The sequence below is a fragment of the Puntigrus tetrazona genome, chromosome 9, assembly GCF_018831695.1.
Source record: "Puntigrus tetrazona isolate hp1 chromosome 9, ASM1883169v1, whole genome shotgun sequence".
Taxonomy (NCBI): domain Eukaryota; kingdom Metazoa; phylum Chordata; class Actinopteri; order Cypriniformes; family Cyprinidae; genus Puntigrus; species Puntigrus tetrazona.
Window position 1 is genome coordinate 8297484 of NC_056707.1, and position 18916 is coordinate 8316399.

Genomic DNA, 18916 nt, shown 5'->3' on the forward strand with positions numbered 1-18916 from the left:
GCATCCTGTCAAGCCTAATTACAAAATTACACCATTCATACAAATAATAAAATTAAATACAATAAAATCTGCTTGTACTCCCATGCTGTGGTCTGGAATAACCACGTAAACAGACTAGCAGAGTGATACAAACAATAAAACATCCCAGAGTTTTATTAGATACCATAGCACTGTCCAAATTAAAACAATGTAGCACGTTTTTTTATTCTCTTAAAATATTTCAGAAATATTATTTTTTAATAGTTACAAATATTTATTTCTAACGAATATTTGTTTTAACAGCATATCCGCAATAATGCCGATATTCACTGCAATGTTAAAACTATCATTTCAATACACTGTTTACAATTTTCTAAAGAAGCAATCACTATACAAAACATAAAAATAACACTAGTACTGATAAAAATCATATAGAATATTTAATCAATGGCAAAATTTCTAAAACCATTGTAACGTATGCTGTTTTGGTTTAGTTTTCGGTCTTTCAATTTTCCTGCCTAGTTTGTTGCCATGGTTTTTGATTATTAATTAATTAGTTTCTACCTGTGTCAGTTCTCCCAATTATGATCTTGTGTTCATAAGTCCTGTGCTTGCCTCAGTTCCTCTGTCTTGCGTTAAAGTTATGTGGTGTCTACAGACTTCTCCAGTGTGCTCCAGTGTCTTGTCCACGAATTTGTTAATAAAGAAATATATTTGAATCTTCTCCTAGTCAGTAGTATTACCCCGTAGCCACACGTGACAACTATTTCTAGGAGAGACATTTGTAAAAAAATATATATATTTTTGTGTAATAATGCTGTCGAATACCATTTAAAATTGGTTTAGGGTTAACAATAGCTCAAAAAATTCTTACTCAAGTCACAAACTGGTTCCCCTTTCAGTAAAAATGAATGAATAAGTCTTGAATGTCCAAAATCGACATCTTGTATTAATAACCGGCCATATCCATTTTTAAAACAGTTATAAATAAAACAATAAATTAAAACATTTAATGAACTAAATTAGCACATTAAATAAATACAACTGAATTAAAACAAATTAAATTCATTTAAATTACAACATATCCAACTGAATTAAAACGTATGAATGCGATTTAATTAAAATGTAACTGATCTGAAATAAATATAATGGATTTAATACAATTTTCAAAATATAATTAATTTAAATGCAAAAATTATAATTTTAAAAATATCAAAATGTAATTAAATTACAAAGGCAAAGAAGGCGGCAATGACTACACAGCCATTAAACTCTACAGTATCACAACATGGTGGTTTGACAGTGACAAACAACATTATTTTCTATTTCCTGTCATAGCAGGTGTTGAAGAATAAATGCACTTGTCTAGAGTCCCATCATCCAGCATATCACCCAGGCAACAGACATCACATAGCTGAGTCTGGCTCCCCGGTCTAGGTAGCAGCAGACAACACACACACACACACCATAAACATGCACAATCTCATGTATGTAAAACCTGTTAATGACGCGAACGAAGGTCGTAAGAGGAAGTCAGACACCATCTTGAGGCATAGCAGACAGAGAACTGGGAAACAATGTAAACTGAGGTGTAGAGCAGCGGCCGGACGCGCCTTTTCCTCTTGGTTTGCGTAGGAACTACACATGTTCCCGCTTTCCTGCTGAACTGTGCGCTTGCCCCCGAGTCATCTCGTCAAACAAGACGCCTTTAATTAGTGCGACAACTGTAAAACATTCGCACAAACCGTCTCTTGTGGCTGTTTTTCCTCAGTCGTGTGATTGGATGGAGCTGGCAGCAGTCCAAGAAGAGTGTTTAACGAGTATGAATCAACCAAAGCAGACGCAATTAAATCGATTACATCACTCAGAGGGGGAGGAAACACTTCCTCGTCGATCGGCTCACCTGCCGGCCCACCTGAGGCACAGACACACCCTGTTACGCCACAGTCTCACTCTCAGCGCTACAAACAAATCTCTCTGACAGGCAGACTGCCGGGACAGGTCCTCACACGCTCCACCTGCAGCAAGCGTTTTACAACATGCACCTTTTTATTGGCTAGACGGCAGTAGTAATCATGCATGCAAGAAATTCCTCATCATCAATGTTGAAAACATTTTTTTTCCATTGGTTCCATTGTTTCTTTTTTTGTGTGAAAACCACGTCTTTTAGTTTCTGTAATAGAAAGTACAAAATAATGCCAAGTTTTGTGCCTCGTTATGAATGCATTTACTGCCGATTGTGATCACTTTTATTTCTTTAAATAAAAAAAAACAAAAAAAAATATTTACTGAAAACATTTCATTTTATTTGTATCACGCAATCTCTGTATTATTATTGATTACATGCATTTAAAAACTCTTTAAATATCTCTTAAAACATTTGGTTAACCGTCAAGTTGAATTTAATATGTTCTTTACATATTAGGCACATTTTTAATTCATTATTCTTAGAATACATAATAAAAATCATGCAAAAATGTTTACAATTTACTTAATTTTTTTTTTTCTTTTTTTTAACATGACAGTTAATCTTTACGCCTCCCAAAAGATTCCCAATTACCTGAAATTTAGAAATTATAGACATACTTATAGTTTTACTCAAAGTCACGAGCCATCTACGGCCTGCCTTGTTTTTTGCAACACAGAGAGAGATTAATAAACACATATATAATCCTAGATACGAGGCCGCGTTCGGCTTCATTAAGGAAGGAAGGACTTAATAAGGAAGCTTCATCACTGGAGAAGAAGCAGATTAATGATTATTATAAAACATACTGACGGTGATGAGCAGAAAGAGCAGTCTGAAACTTAATTTAGTTTCACCCTGCCTCGTACAGTCCATGTTCTAATTAGAAATGATGATCTGACAATAAAAGGCATGCTCGGACATGAGATTGCACATGCTCAACTGCCTCTCTGAGCCACGGTCAGTTAGGCTGGATATCGACGGGGTTCGAGACTGATTGTAGGAGCAGACATGGAGGACAGCACCTGCTCTTCTCGGTCACACTCCAGCGCCTGGACACGGCTCACTTTCCCTCTATTCTTCCATACGTTCATCCATCTGCTCAACAGAACCTGGACCTCACAGCTGATTGCATTATTGGAAAGAGCACATCAACACTGGTGCAACCACAAGTCAAAGCAATTAATCCTGATTGTTATGTGCTTTATTTAAACACACAACATTCGGGAATGTATATAATATGAATCGTAAAAATAAAAGTTTTCGATGCCAAACATTTCAGCAAACCAAGACTCACACTAGTTGAATAAACCATGATGCCACAAAAAATTCGACTCAACTAGAGCAATAGAGAGACAGACTTTGATAGCCATGGACCAATATGGATTTTCAGATGCCTGATATCAATATCTTAGCAGGGTGGAACGCTAAAAAAAAACTCCTACTGACCCCAGACTTTTATCATCAATAATAAATTAATGATGATAACACAGCAGTGTTCCCATAAAAAGGGTAACTTATAAGTTAACCTTTAGTCCGTTTTAAATGTTTCCATTTTTTTTTTAAATACAAAGTGATCATATGTATTTATTTTTGAATGTTTCTTACATCATTTATTTTATTAGTTTGTTTTGTAATGCAATAAAATCCTGTAATATGCCAATTCCACACAAAAGTTCACCAATAGTTCATCTCCACTACCGCAGTCAAATCTGAGCTTATAAAAGTTTTTGTCTGCCATTTATGGAGGCTGTAACGTCTTTGCGCTTTCATGACAGCAAATCGTTGTCTCAAGGCCACCAGCTTGGCTCAATAAAACAATGCTCGGTTGGAAAGTAGAAGGTCAGCTAAGCTCTTGTGGGACAGCCACTATTTATAGTCCAATCCTACATCTGAATGACGCCAAGCCAAAACCACAGTAGAGCGTCTAAAATCACGTCCGCTAGAATAAAGCTACTCTCTCAGCCTGCTATTTACACATCTGAGGCCGAGGTGCACATTCACATGCAAAGCATCACCTTTTCCCTTCCTTTGAGGGGCTTGGAGAGGGAAAGAAAGGGTCCCAGCAGGGGCAATAGCCCTAGATTCGGACCCATCCCAAAGCTCTTAGCTCCTCAATAAATGCTGAATGGGCTCAAAGCGGCATTTCGTGTTCAAGACGATGAAAGCCAGAAGAAGTGCTGATCATGCGTAGAGAACCGGTGGACAGTCAAGACTTGCACGTCCCAATCTGTTGGGACGGCTTCGATTGCGTGTTTACGAGACAGAATCATGATGACACATGACATCAGGTGGCAATGAAATCAGACGAGCTTCACTGCAAAATAAACGTATGACTTTGTGATTTATAGGCAGGCTGTAATGTACAGAAGAGCATTCTTTTATTGCATATTATAGACGATGAGCATCTGCGCTCTTCCTTGAATAGGAAGTACGAATGATAACAGTGCAGGGAATGCAATGCATTAAGGCAGTAAAAGTAAAGATCCAGACGCCAGCCCCTCAATGACTCACGCTCAAGCTGGTTTACTAAAACCTAACCCAAATCTACACAATAATAAGGGACTAGTCGAGCGGCGATGAAAACCGTTCTGTAGAGACAGATTCTTCAGCATGCAAATAAAATAAAATAAAGAAGCGGAAATGTAGAATGCATAAAATAAAGTATTTTATATAATAATGGCTATTGATGAAAAATGTTTGTTGGGTGTTTCCCACTAAGAACTATAAACTTGATAGTTGTGAAATTTTATTTACATGAGGAGGGAATTGGAAAAAGTGCACAAAGAAAAAACATACCAGTTACTCTATGGTCTAAACGTTTTATTTGGTAACAATATATATATATAAATTAAAATGCAGACGTATTTAATAATAAAAGTTAAAAAAAGAAGCTATACACAATAATGTCTTATTATTAATATTAATATTATTATTTTTTCCGTTCACCTTTGACTGAATAATTCACATATCAATGCACCAATATCATCACACAGCATCTATAATATTGCCTGAGTCAAAGCCTGTTATCAAAATGATTGGCTACTATTATCTCCTATAATTGTCTGACAAGCAGTCGCTCCCAGACATAAGGCATCTGTCGCCGATCACTGACAAACAAGAAGTTCGTAATACACCGTTTTTGCACATCACCAGTTTTGATAGTCTGCGGGCCACACACAATTTCCTACCGAGCATTAGTCTACCGATTCACAAGTAAACACTTCAACTGGCTAAAACACAACCCTGTGCCAAAAATGAACACCCCCCACTAAAAAAAAAAAAGTCACCGAGACGTTGAGAGAGAGCAGGTTCCATACGCAGCCGCGTCAGGCCCACCTTTTGCAGTGTGAAACATGAGCTCACGGCAAGCATCTGATTGACGGCGCTGAATCCAATTACGTGCCAGTACCTTAACCACAAACACCCTGGCCTCCTTTTTACACCCTGCCTACCCTCAATGTCCACATAAACACACTCTCAGACACCTGTCGTTTGTCTGCCTTTCAATAGGCAAGACGCAGGCTTAATCTTGCCGATTCATATTTCGTGTGCGCCGATGAGATGAGGAAGTAGAAAATGTCAAAGGGAAAAAGGCGAAACCAAAATAAGCTCAGCCGTGTCCTTTAAAGCACAACGGCACCATACAGCACCTCGGTCCTGATGAGGATTAGAGCCAATAGTGCCTGCAGATATACAAAACTCAACCATAAAACTAGGAAAAACATTCTCTCTCTCTCTCTCTCTCTCTGTGTCCTCCTTCCCCACCTCTTTCCCTCCCTGTAAGTTCCCAAGGAATACTGCACGGACTCGCGTCTGAGTGGCTGGCAGACTTCCAGACTTCAGTAATGCACTAATGAGTATTTGGAGACTCCCCTCAGCATTGCCGACGCCATTTGGGACATGAAAAAGGACAAAAAGAAGAGGGGGAGAGGACAGAAAAAAAGAACGGAGAGAAGAAAACATTGGCTGGCCCGCTGGCCCGACAGACAGAAACTACAGTGACTTACTGTCAGGCAGTCTACTGATGCTTATTTACACCACTGACAGACACCTACATTCAACGTTAGCGACGTTACATTAGCAGCTCGACATATGCCACTGCTGAAACACGCTAAACAAACACACCACACAAAAGAACAAAGACGCGGAGATCGGCGCCAGTGCAGCAAACATAAATCGCAAGCGGGACGACGTACGTAGACCGTGACACACTCCACCGAGAGCTGCAGAAATAAACAAAAACCTCATAAACACACTTGAATAGCACAAAAGCAGCGAAGCGGTCCAATGCAATGAGGGCTCTGCTTATCAACAGAGCTGGAGAAGAGGATCAAAACACAGGGAATACACAAGTAATGAAGGAAAACAGAATGAATCACACAAGAGCGTGAGTCACGAGTTATATTTCCTCCTCACTTCAACACCTCGTCTCATTTCAAGCCCGGGTTTCTCTTTCCTCTAACATGCATTAACTCAGGCTTGAGCAAAAGTAGTTTTGACAAGTTTTTCGCCCACAAAAGCACAGACCAAATCTGGCCTTTCTACATTTTTTGAGACCGCCATTGACAGTGACAGCTAATACAAAGGAAGTGACATAACAAATTTGACTTGCGTCCAATTCAAACTTCTGTTATCTGGAACAAGTCGATGTGTTTGGGTGCACGTGCTAACCAGTAAGGCTACTGCTGTTACAAAATAGCATGCTTCTGTTTCCCTCCAAACAAAATCTAGGATTAATTCCAAAACAAACTACTACAAATTACGTCTTAAAGGGCCATCGGTAGTGGTTTAGCTAGCATTAGCGTGATTAGCTCTGCATCATTTTAAGCTCTGATACCACAAAGACTTTAGACACTTCACTCCTATCTGCTTTGTGGTTCAGGATGATCATCTCAGAAGTAATATAGTATAGTAGTGGTTCCATAGAGAACCTTTAATGCTTTGCCAAGGTTTAAAGGGAAAGAAGGTTCTTCAGATTGTAAAATAAGGTAAAAAAAGATGGTTCATCACTGAAGAACCTTTTAACCTTTATTTTTAAGAATGTTGTGTGATGTTGATATGTTTTCTTTAGATCTCCAGTTGATTCTGCTGACAAACCATGATATTAAGTGCATTTCATCGTTTCATTTTCACTCTTTACATACACTATTAGCAGATTTCACTTGCAGTCAATGAACGTGAGGATTCTCTCTGATGTTTAGTGAAGGTCACGTCATTTCAACAAAAGCAAAAGTACTCAAAATATTCATGTCTCTTCCCAAAAATACAAAATCTTGCCAAAACGCACATTTAAAAAAAATAAATAGACCAAGCGATATAGTTTTGACAATATAGAAAAAACTCAATATTACCCAGTTGAGCTTCTCTGACAAAGAAAGTAAAGTTTGCGTTTGATTGTTGAATACAGAAACTGCAAAACTGTAATGCTGGTATGATCGAGCGGCTGAGGAAGGTGGTCTGGAGAGGGGAGGGCGCACAGTCTTAAGCCCCTCAGACGCCGCTCTGTTCTGGATGAGGTGTTTGGGTAGTGAAGCTGTCGGCTCAGCAGGAACCGCTGACACATCAGCAGACTCACAGCTACTGCAGTCTTCAACACACTCCACCATTACAATGACTTAAACCAGCAGTTGATCCCCTCTCCCCGTGGGGATCAGATGTGAGGGAAGAGTCTCTGTGGACAATAGCAATTATGATGTCAAAATTAAGACAGATTTAAGACATGACTGTTTACACAACCTCTCGGCAACCAACAAGGCAAGCAGCTTTCTGTTTGTTAACGTGGCAAATGTGGACGATTAATTTGGAACCTGTTCTGATTTTGCGAAATCTTCCTAATTGTGTGAATTTCTATTAAAATGAATAGATTCTGCCAGTAAATATTTGACAAACAATGTGACTGCATGTATATTAAGCCACCAAAACACATGTATGTGACCAAGTTGCAAAGTTTCTTGACAGGCAGTTGGATCATATATGATATGATATTGTAAGTGACGACGCAATGACTATTTGCCACAAATAAGAAAATAAAAATTAAAAATAAATAACAGTAAAACAAACAAAAAAAAAAAAACAGAATGAAAACACACTTAAAATTATACATAGTACATATTTTACCGTTTTTAATTTAATATTACATATATTTTATATTTTAATACTCAAATGCATTTTTTTGTATTTGAAAAATATATTTTTTAAAATATAAATTTTTAATAGCATTATTGACTACCACAAGGTGACATTGCTTTTCAAACATATTCAACTATTCAACAAAGAAGCTTGTTGTTGATGACCATTTTATTATCCTTGATTTTTGGAACTGTGGCATATATCTCCACTGGTCTAAACTAATCTGGTGAACTAATCTGGTTTGTGTTTTTTGCTAATGTCGCCCAAATCTTCATTGAGAGAAATGCTGAAACAGATCTCAGATCAGCTGTGCAATAACGTAAATCTCGACGAGATACCACACTTTCTAATCCTACTGCCTACAGTAGATGGACTAAGACCATGCAGATCAGACCACTACTCTGCCAGATGGCGTCTCTGTCTCCATCTCTATCCATCGCGCCCAGCAATTTTCAGACTTGTTTACCTATCACCAGCAACAAGGAAGTCCAAAATTATCCTTACAAAGGATCAGGAGGTTTGTGAATGCGGCAGGGGGAATTAAAACTCGCTGAACGTGCAGTAACCACAGCCCTTCTCTGTCTCTATGGGAACCTGCTGCGAGAAGATCCTACTTCATAAAAAAAGAAAGCCACGGCTAGCAGAGACGACCGCAATGACTGTCACTAAGCGACTGGCTCTTTCCTCGACAATTACAGAGAGAGACAGTAATTAAAGACACTCCTGCACACCCTCAAGCTAATTAACAAGGTGAAAGACCTTGATACATGAGTGCTGCCACATTCCTTACAAGCCACATGGCTGGTCGTGGAGATACAAAAAGAGGACACCTACACGACTGGACAGAAGACAATGCAGGCAAAGCCCTGTAAAACAATACTGCTTAAAGACAATGCCAGCAAAAGAGGCCACAATTGTGCTGCAAGTGATACGCTGCATAGGTAAATGACGTGACGTTTATTTTTACTCTATTTCAGAACAAAATGCAGTATAACAAACAATGACACAAATACACAGTTTCATTGATTACAAAAATAAAAAAAGAAATACAGTTTGAATAATCGTATTATTTCATAGAGAAACAAATAAAAACTGCTGCACTGCCTAATGATATTTGAAAAAAAACATATCAAATGAAAGTTTAAAAAACAAAACAGGAAATGACATCAGGAAAGGAAAATGAAAACTCTTGCAGAACCTCATGACCGTTTGTCAAGGTCAATTATCCTAAAACATCACATCTTTTGACCTCTTTGGGATAATGCAAGGTTAGTCCAGGTTGTGCGATGTCACGTGGTGCAACCCAAAAACATAAGATTCATGAATGAATATTAATAATAATTTTACAAAATAAATGCAAGAAAATGCGTTTCAAACTTTTTTGAATGGTTAAGATATGCATACTTGCACGCAACAAAAAAGGCTGTATTTTGCTATTTACGTGATGGTGACACTGCACTTTTAGTCAATAAGTGAAATGCTATGAAACTTGTTCAAATCAAAACCATGAAACCAACATGAACAGAAACAGGACAATGGTTACAATGGTTACATGATATCTGTAGTAAAGTGAAGTTAAGTGAATCCTTTTGTTGAAAATTCAGTGAAATCATATGAAACCAACAAAAAGGACATTTCTAAAAACTTGACTTGTGTTAACTAGATTTGTAAAAGATTTTAGTTTCACTTTTCTTTCTGACCGTGGGTCTAGGCCAGGGGTGTCAAACTCAGTAACTGGAGCGCCACATTCCTGCACAGTTTATATTCAATCCTAATTAAACACACCTGACCCAGTTCATCAAGTCATTTAGGCTTATTTGAAAGCTACATGGTTTGTGTGCTGGGACAGGGTTGGAACTAAACTCTGCGGACCTCAAGAAACAGAGTTTGACACCCCTGGTCTAGACGAAGACATAGCTAGAAAGAGGACACGTACCATCAGGGCTACTCATGTCTACAAACTCCTAGTTTCTAAAGCAGTTGCACGTCTGTGTCCAGACAGCATTAATCACACGAAGGGCCTGACAGCGGCAACCTATTTTTGTCACCGGCTGAACTTGTATCTCATTAAAACTTAAATACTACACAAATTATCTTGAATCCAGCTTGCTGGGATTCATAAATCGTTGATGGCTTTGGCTCGAGGTCAAGCGACTGACGGCAGAGCTAATGTTGATGTTGAATGTGTCAACAGTCGTCTTCCACGGGGAAGAAGCGTGTTTGCTCACAAACCTCACACGAACGTGAGAGAACTGCGTGAAGTGTGTTCATAACTCAGTAGAAACTCACACAACTTAGTTCTACAAAATTCACCTCAGTATTAACATGCAGCCCAGTCAACAACTACACAGCAGCAAGATCAGGGGTGTTTAACGGCCGACAGGTTTGTCTGCTCCTCACTTTTTCCACTGGCTTTGCTCGTCAGGTTTGCCGTGTGACTGTGGCGGAGGGCAGCTCGAAAAGCTTCGGAATTGAGCCTCTGACCACAGAGAGAGCCATGCCAGGGTTTTGAAATACCCCTCCACAAATACACCTCCCATCCAGAGAGCTCTGGTTTGCACTTGCCTCTCACCACCCAGACATGTAGGCGCTGTTGGCAAGAAAACGGTTCCCCCTCCCTGCGCTGGAGTGGCTATGACACTCGCCAAGCTTTCCTAATGCAATGCGGCTCAACTTTGTGGGGTAAAGTCTGCTTAATGCTCAGCTTCGTCCGACTCTGAGGTATTTACACATCAACTTTACCACATTATCTCGGTGCAGGAGAGGAATCGCGATAAATGTAAGTCCAAAAGGAGGTTTCTTTCGTCTTGGCTTGATTTGTGCAAAACAAATGGCAGAGCTTGACATAATAAAAGCACTTACTTAGAAATATTATGCCATTTTGTACAACCCACACTAGTTTAAATGCAATTTTGAGCCGGTCACACATCATTCTTCGACGTAGCAAATCAATTCATCATAGCTGCATCTGTTATTTCACGACAGGGTAAACTGCGGCATGGTTCTGAAAGCAGGCGCAACGGTGCTCAAAGACAGCTGGGGTAAAGAGGAACGGAGCGATGGACTGAATGTGGCAGAGAGCCAGAGGAGAGCCAATGCATTTTAATGGGAGCTAGCTTGAGTGTTTGCATCTCGGTGCTCAAAGTGGAAAAAAAAAAGGTGCCGGTACTTGCTTTGATATTAATCGCTGCCAAATTTAGCTCATTAGATTAACTAAATGATTACTGGTGTTGAATGTAATTGAAATAGTTGATGCAAGCAGAAGTACAGCGAACATCACACTAGACATTTAATGTACACCTTTATGTTGGAGAACAGGCCGTTATTTTTTTATGTATATAAGAACATTTGGATTAGAATTAAATAATTGGCACTGCATGCCTGATTAAAAATTATTTTGAATAAATGAAAAAATTTAATAAATGAAAGTTGAATAAATGATATAACCCAGGTCATGAGAATCATTGTTATAAGTTACTGGTTAAAAACACTTTGGTATCCATCCATTCTCTGAACTGCTTACCCTCTGTGGGGTCATGGGAATGCTGGAGCATATCCCAGCTTCTTGGGCCACAAACAGAGAACACCCTGGACACCCTAGCCAGTCCATCTCAGGACTCTCAGGACTCTCTCTCTCTCTCTCTCTCTCTCACACACACACACAACCGGGATTTTGTGGAAAAACAGCATTCGGAAGAAACCCACACTAACACAAATGGAAAAAAACACACCCATGCATTACTATTCAAAAATTTGGGGCGTGTAAGATTTAAAAAAAGAAATTGTTTAAAAAATAAGTCTCTTTTGCTCACCAAGGCTGCAAATATAGTAAAAACAGTGTTATTGTGAAATGATATTACAATTTTTAAGTATTCTATTTGAACAGAATTTAATATGTAATTTATTCCTGTGATGGCAAAGCTGAATTTTCAGCATCATTACTCCAGGCCTCAGTGTCTCAGGATACTTCAGAAATCATTCTAAAAACGCCAAATGCCATCAAGAAATGCTGGATGGACGGTAATACTAGTTTGCAAAGGTCCAAATCCAAAAAGTGAATTATTTTAGAAACTACATAACACAGAATCCTTTAGGAATTAAGTGCTGTAAGCTGCAAACTACACACCAATTCATTTGCAAATGTGCCTTACCCTGACTACGGTCTATAATAATCTACAACATGTACTAGTTTTAAATGACAACAGTAACACTTTGCAAGACTAAACAGTCTGCCTTGTTGCTCTCACTACACAAAAACTTGTTGAGCGGGGATAGATGACAGTTACTGTGAAAAGCATGGTGCAGAATTGCCAGAACCATGTAGTGGTGAGCATCAGCTCTCATAAAGCACTGGTGTGTGTTTAATCCACCACAGTGTGCGCCATCCAACTCTGAAGGACTGTAAACGCCACAAAGACCCCATAAAACGGAGTTGTAGTTTTATGACGGGAGTAAGCGAGGAAAATAATAACACCGAAATAAGCGGTGCTTAGAAAGCAAACGATTAGAGGCGCATTAAAAAAAAAAAAGAAGCAAGATCGAAATCAGATCCGGAATAGGGTGTTTTGCCCCCCCAAAGCAAAGTGGAGAACTGCGAAGGGGCCACATTACATTCCTCAAGTGAAATGATTTTTCAATTAGTGTGTGAACTGCGTTTGGAAGAGGGGGAGTCTATCAGAGGAGGGGTCTCAGATTCAATCAGTTCAGCTGCAGACGGAGGGCACTGTGTAAATGTGCGAGGGGGGTTCAGCGTCACCGCAAGGGAATGTCTCTCTCTCTTTCCTCCCCCTACTCAGCCGCCTGGCCCTGGAGCCAACGAAAGACACATTGTTTAGTCTAAATCCTGCTAGCACAAGGCTACACGCTCTAGACCCCCAGCACACAAACAGCAAAACACACAAATAAGCGGAAATGCGTCTCCGAAAAACAACTGAGAACTTTAATAACAGAAAACCTGCGTTTCAAGCATCACGACAGCTGTATATACATGCGATACCCGCAGCATGAAACGCAGACGGCGAGCTGACATGACATGCAATACCGTGCTGAGCAGTGGTGCACACACGCAATGCATCCAGTACACCCGTACTGAAGAGCTATCGAAGTACAAATCAAAAAACGTGGAAATGCTTGACAGAGTGAGACAGCCAACTCCCACTTCCTGCCCTCCCCCACAGGCAGACGGGCAAATACCTTAAGGCCGACAGAGCTCGCAGACGCGGATGGGGAGGGGGGCAGCACACGTAAGACGCAGGGCAACAAACACACCGCTGCGGTGCGTTTCAAAGAAAATATGAGGAAATATCAAAGAGCGTCACGTCTGTGCTAATTCGCGCACGCTTTATTATTCCGCAGAGATAATTATCTTTGCTCATCAAACGCGCAAATTAGAGTGACGGAAAAAACCTCAAAGGAAATGATATTAAGACCAGACGTTTGAAATCATATTTTTGGGTAATTACAGAACGGGATCCAACGTCACACTTCTTCGTGTGTAGTTTTATGTTAACCCCTTCAGCGTGATGAAAAAATGTGAAGACCAAAACACCGCCTTCAAGTAGCACCAGCAGCAAAAAAAAAAAAAGCACAGCATGATGGGATCAGAGGGTAAATACTAAAGGTTTCTGACTTACTGTAGCCTACGCTGGGAGGGGAGTTCAATTTTTTTTTTTCAAGAAACTCCTGTTATATTTTCTAGGAAAATAATTATCACACATTAGGCCCAACCCTTGCATAATGAGTGTATAGTACAGTCAAATACCTTTTCTCTTCTGAGGAACACAAAAGAAGATATTTTGAAGAACGTGAGTAACAGAGTCTGGTCCCCGTTGACTTTCACTGTATTTTTTTCTCTATACTATGGACGTCAATGGGGACCGTCAACTGTTTGGTTACACACATTCTCAGAAATATCTTCTCTTTTATTGCACAGAAGGAAATTCATACAGGTCTGGAACAGCTTGTAAATGATAATAAGTTATCTTCCACTAAAGTTAAAAGGTACTTCTACCAAACGAGAATGTATCATTAATTAAAAAAACGAGTGCCTTAAAATGATAATTAAAAAACCAACTTGATAATATTAAATTTTGTTTTGTACCGTTACGAAATATTTTCACAAAAAAAACAAGGTATTGTCTTGGCACATCTATAACATAGTACTGTAATGGTACATGTACAGAAAACAGTACTTTCATGATACATGTTGAAAAAAATTAAATAAAAATAGTATTAGCACGTAAAGTACTGTACCATGTTAAAAACATTAACATGATTGCTAACATTGTTGATTTGTGTATAATACATGTAGCAAACTTCAGATTACATTATAACTTTGTATTGTAATCCCACATTATAAACATTGATTAACAATGTAAATGGTACCAAAAACATTTTAAAACAGTGTTTTGTACAGAAATAAACTTTTTTAATAGCAATAAACATGGCAAAGCCACTGTATATGTAATAGGGAGCTAGTTTAACAGCGAGGTCTGATAACATGTCCAAGATAAGACTTGAGGTCAAGATGTTTCTAACACGGTGCATAGGCCATTATCCAGCAATTGATGCACAGCACTGGATGCTCCACAGAATGTCCTTGATCAAGAACACAATCTCTCTCTTCATGGCCCAGCTAGAATCTCCTGTCGACTCTGAAAAGTGCCAATAATACTGCATATGAACTATCGCCAGAGCCTTAATGGTCATGCTACACATATGTGAGTAATGAGTGCTGATGGGCTTAGCAGAGTGGCAAAAGATCCATAGCTTTATGCTCTCACAGCGGTCACAGACGGGGTAATGACTCTCACACACAGCACAGCCTCCCCTTCATCTTAATCTTTTCCATGCTCGGCAAACCGTCTTTTTGCTGGTTTCTGCAGAGCCCAAGCCTAAAGGCAACACATTACTCCGCTAAACTCCAAGGGAAACTAGCTACCCAACCAGGGTCCAACTCCGATCTAAATCACTGTGGCAGCTCCTAACAGCTTTAAAACGAGCTTGTGATGAGCCCTCAAAACGTTTCACCAGCGTGGTCGGACAAGACCACAATTTTAATTACCGCGTCCGTCTCCATTGTAACCTCATTGTGTGGTCTTACCTCTGTAGTCCCAACCGCAAAGCTGAAATTGCATTCCTCACAGGACATGTGGGTTTGCTGGACAGATGACGGTGGAACGTGCGACCCGAGCACGATTACTTTAACTAAAGAGAATCAGTACGGCGGTAATGCAGAACTTAAAGGAACCTGACAAGAAGCTTTCGTTCAAGAGATGGACTATACGGGAGATGTGAATGTGCCGTTTCTATCAGTGTGCCCATCCCGGGGGGTTTTTAGAACGCAGATGAAACAGAAAAATCATAAGTGAAGTGATGACTCATAACAACCGTAAAAAAAAAAAAAAAAAAAAACTGTCTCTGAATTTAGCTTTTCCATTCCTCAAAAATAACATTGGGGTATTTACATGGCTGGAAACTGTCTGAATTAATATAATTGGAGATGTGTTGTGGACGCACTTACTATTGGACGCAATACTATTGAGCTGTCATTCTTTGGAGTACCATGTACATACCACAGTATTTGAATATGGTAAACATTCAGTAATGTGGATCATCAAACACTCTACTCTAAAGTAACTAAGGCACACTGATCAGGTAGAGTATTGTAATGTAAAAATGTCACACATTAAAAAAAACGTGGCACTTTTGCATTTCAAAACTCACTTTGTGTGAGTTTTGAAATGCATATGCTGTACATCAATCCTGCCTATTCCCTATCACAATCAAGCTCTCCATTCAGCTTGATGCACTCACCAATGTTTGGGTTATATGTTGCCGGTTCTTATTCATCCCAGTGGTCTTGGACTTTATACTGACAAACCAACATTGACAAGCCTTTCTGTTTCTCTTCAGAGCTGCCTGGCTGACTTTTGCTGTATTCCATTACATTTATCTACACAAATGTCAAAAATAACAGCTTTTATTTCAAATAAAAATGGGAAAAAAAAGTAGTTTTACAGAACACTTTAAAATTGTGTGATATTTGGTCATGTGATCTCAACATGACACAAGAGAGCGATCCATTAATGTGAAGTTGTTGTTTTTTTACAGGGCTAGATATGACTGAAATCTTTTCCTAATGCAAGTGTTAATTTTTGTCAGGTGATCTAATTTAATTAGGAGTTAAGCATTATAACTGGGGGGAAATGACAGCGTGCACATTTAGGGATAGGGCACAAATGACTTTTTTTATCCTTATCCTCCCATCCTCTCCCTAATCTACTGTACCAGTGGAGACGGAGAACGTTATCTCATCGAGGTCAAGGATGAACCCAAAATACTTTCCCAAGCATCAGCAGTGCAGTTAGCACACTACACTAACTAACTAACAAAACTCTGTACGTCTTATGATTGATGCTTAGTTATGGAATAGGCTTGAAGGAATACAGAGAATGAATGCACACAACGTGGGGAAAACCCATCCATCTAACCCCATTCCTGCAATGTTTTCGAGACTTTTCAAGAGCCTCGTAACAATCGATGGTACAACATCACATGCTTCTGATCGGATGACTAACTGCATATCCATAACAACATGGTAAACAGGCCCTAATGGCCGACACACAGCATGGTCAATCCGATACATATGAAAGCAAGAAGCAAGAAACAGACTTCAAAATGCGCCCTCTGATAATGATCCTCAGCCTGTGTGATTTATACAAACACAGTCTCGCTTTCAACTTGATTTTGCACTACACTACCGCTAGGATGTTCATACTAAATTAATCTGTCTAGTCAGCGTATAAAACAGACGCCCAACAGCCTGAAAACCATCTGATAATGAATTCAACAATCAATAAACTTTATTTTTTGACCAGTGCAGAGTCAAACTACTTCAGTTAAATTATTAAAAAAACAAAACAAAACAAAAATTCAACAAAGAAACTCTACAAACCGTAATCACTATAAGACATCACTGGCTAAAGGTCATTTGAAGCTACAAGTCTAGATTAATATAGAAGGAGACGTTTCTTTGCAAATGCATTCATCGAATTCAAAGACGAAAACAAAAAGAGTTATTTTGATATTAGGGTCATGTGTCATGATAGTGCTATGGTACAGACGTGTGTAACCATAATAGTACAGATAATAATTCAGAAATATGGACCATAATATTTACTACGTGATACCACTGATGTATTATAATAGCACAGCTCCATCGACAATCTACTTACTCTTACCCCAAGTATTCATGGAAATACAGCTCAAGGTAAAGACTAACAAATAAATTAACCTACTATAAAACCTGCTCTAAAAACGGCACACTCATAAAATTAAAAGTTCCAAAAGGCGTTTTTGAATTGAACAATTTTTGGTTCCCCAAAGAACCTTTCTACTACTCTGAAGAAAACTAAATCTAAAGAACCCCTCTCAACTATAAAGAACCTTTTATGTATTTGAAAGGTTCCGTGGTCGTCCACGGTTCTTCGTAGTACCACTGACGCCAATAATGAAGATCTTTTATTTTTAAGATCGTATATAACCATGGACGTCCTGCATTTATTAGCTCCAGCTTTTCTTTCTAAGTAGAACCAAAAGCACCTGCTGGCTTGTGCAACTTTGGACCAGTTCAAAGTAAATCCACTTTGGTTTAACTAGACTAGAACACCTCACACCCTTCGAGCCATAATACAGACACTAAAGCTAGATCCAGCACAGCGCATCCCGAGGTTAATGATGAACCGCGACATTCCTGACAGTTCACACTTGTACAGTGAACCGATTCGGATCGCTTCGCGTTATAGCGTCCGCGTTAAAACGCGCGATTCCGATGTGCAGCACGCGCAAATAAAGCACTCTGTAATATGCATGTGCATTGCGTAAATTCAATGTAAACCCGAAGCATATTTACCAGCCACGGCACTGAGCAGAAGCAACGTGCACAGCCCCAGTGACAGCACTAATGTTCGGTTCAGGATCCGCGCGCTCATCCTGGTGACGGTCCTGGTGCTTCTGGACGGGTTCGGCTCCAAATAAAAAAAAGTTCCAGCAGATTCTCTTTTCTTCCCCTCTTCTCTATCGACCGAAGTTCAAACTCATGTGCTCGGAGGGAATAGTCCGAAATTAGACGTGCAGACGGGCGTTTGGAGGCAATGCATGATTTCAGACGCCTTTAGGTCAGCGTGCGCTTCGGCAAATAGATTACAAACGCATTTTCTCCATGCTGGGTTGGAGTTTGAGCGATTAGACTTCGCGCAGTGCCCGCGTCTTCAGCCCTTTTAGGAGAGCTCTCGAAACCCGCTGCGATCGCGTCTCGGCGCTTATCGGTGTTTATAAACAAGATTTAGTTTCGATGTATTTGGTTCCGGTCCAGACGCTCGAGCGGTATCTTAATGTGGGTCAGGTTTCTTGGTTTCAGTCCGCTTCAGTCGTTGTTTGGCTTCGCGAGCTGACGACATGTCCGACGTTTCCCTGCTTCGCCCGCTTTTATTCCTTCGTCGAGGCCAGAATCGCGTCTGTGAAACGAGGCAAATCTACGGCAGGAGGCGTCGAGCCCAGCGGTCGCTTCAAGCGGCCGAACAGGAGCGACATCGAGTCCGATCCAAAGCGACAGAGGCCTGTAACAAACAGCGCAGCGAGTCTGGCTCGATGATGGTCGGGGAACTGATCTCCGGTCAGGGCCTGCTCGGGTAAATCAGCGCATTTCTCCCGGTCCGGATGATTATCGCCCCGCGGATCGCGTCGAGCTCCCGCAGCCGCTCTCGGTAACTTCAGCTCCGCCTAGAGCAGACAGATGAAGGGCAGCCAGACCTCCTCCTCACCCCTCCTCCCTCTCTC

General features: G+C 40.1%; 1 protein-coding gene across 1 annotated transcript in view; it reads right to left on the minus strand.

The window, feature by feature from the left end:
• Nucleotides 1-18911, minus strand: part of bmpr2b (bone morphogenetic protein receptor, type II b (serine/threonine kinase)) — a 58452-nt gene extending 39541 nt beyond the window's left edge. The window contains exon 1 of the mRNA XM_043249067.1: nt 17991-18911. Within this exon, the coding sequence (XP_043105002.1) occupies nt 17991-18069 (79 nt within the window). The 5' untranslated portion in view covers nt 18070-18911. The remainder of the gene's footprint in view (nt 1-17990) is intronic.
• Between the last annotated feature and the right edge of the window lie 5 nt (nt 18912-18916).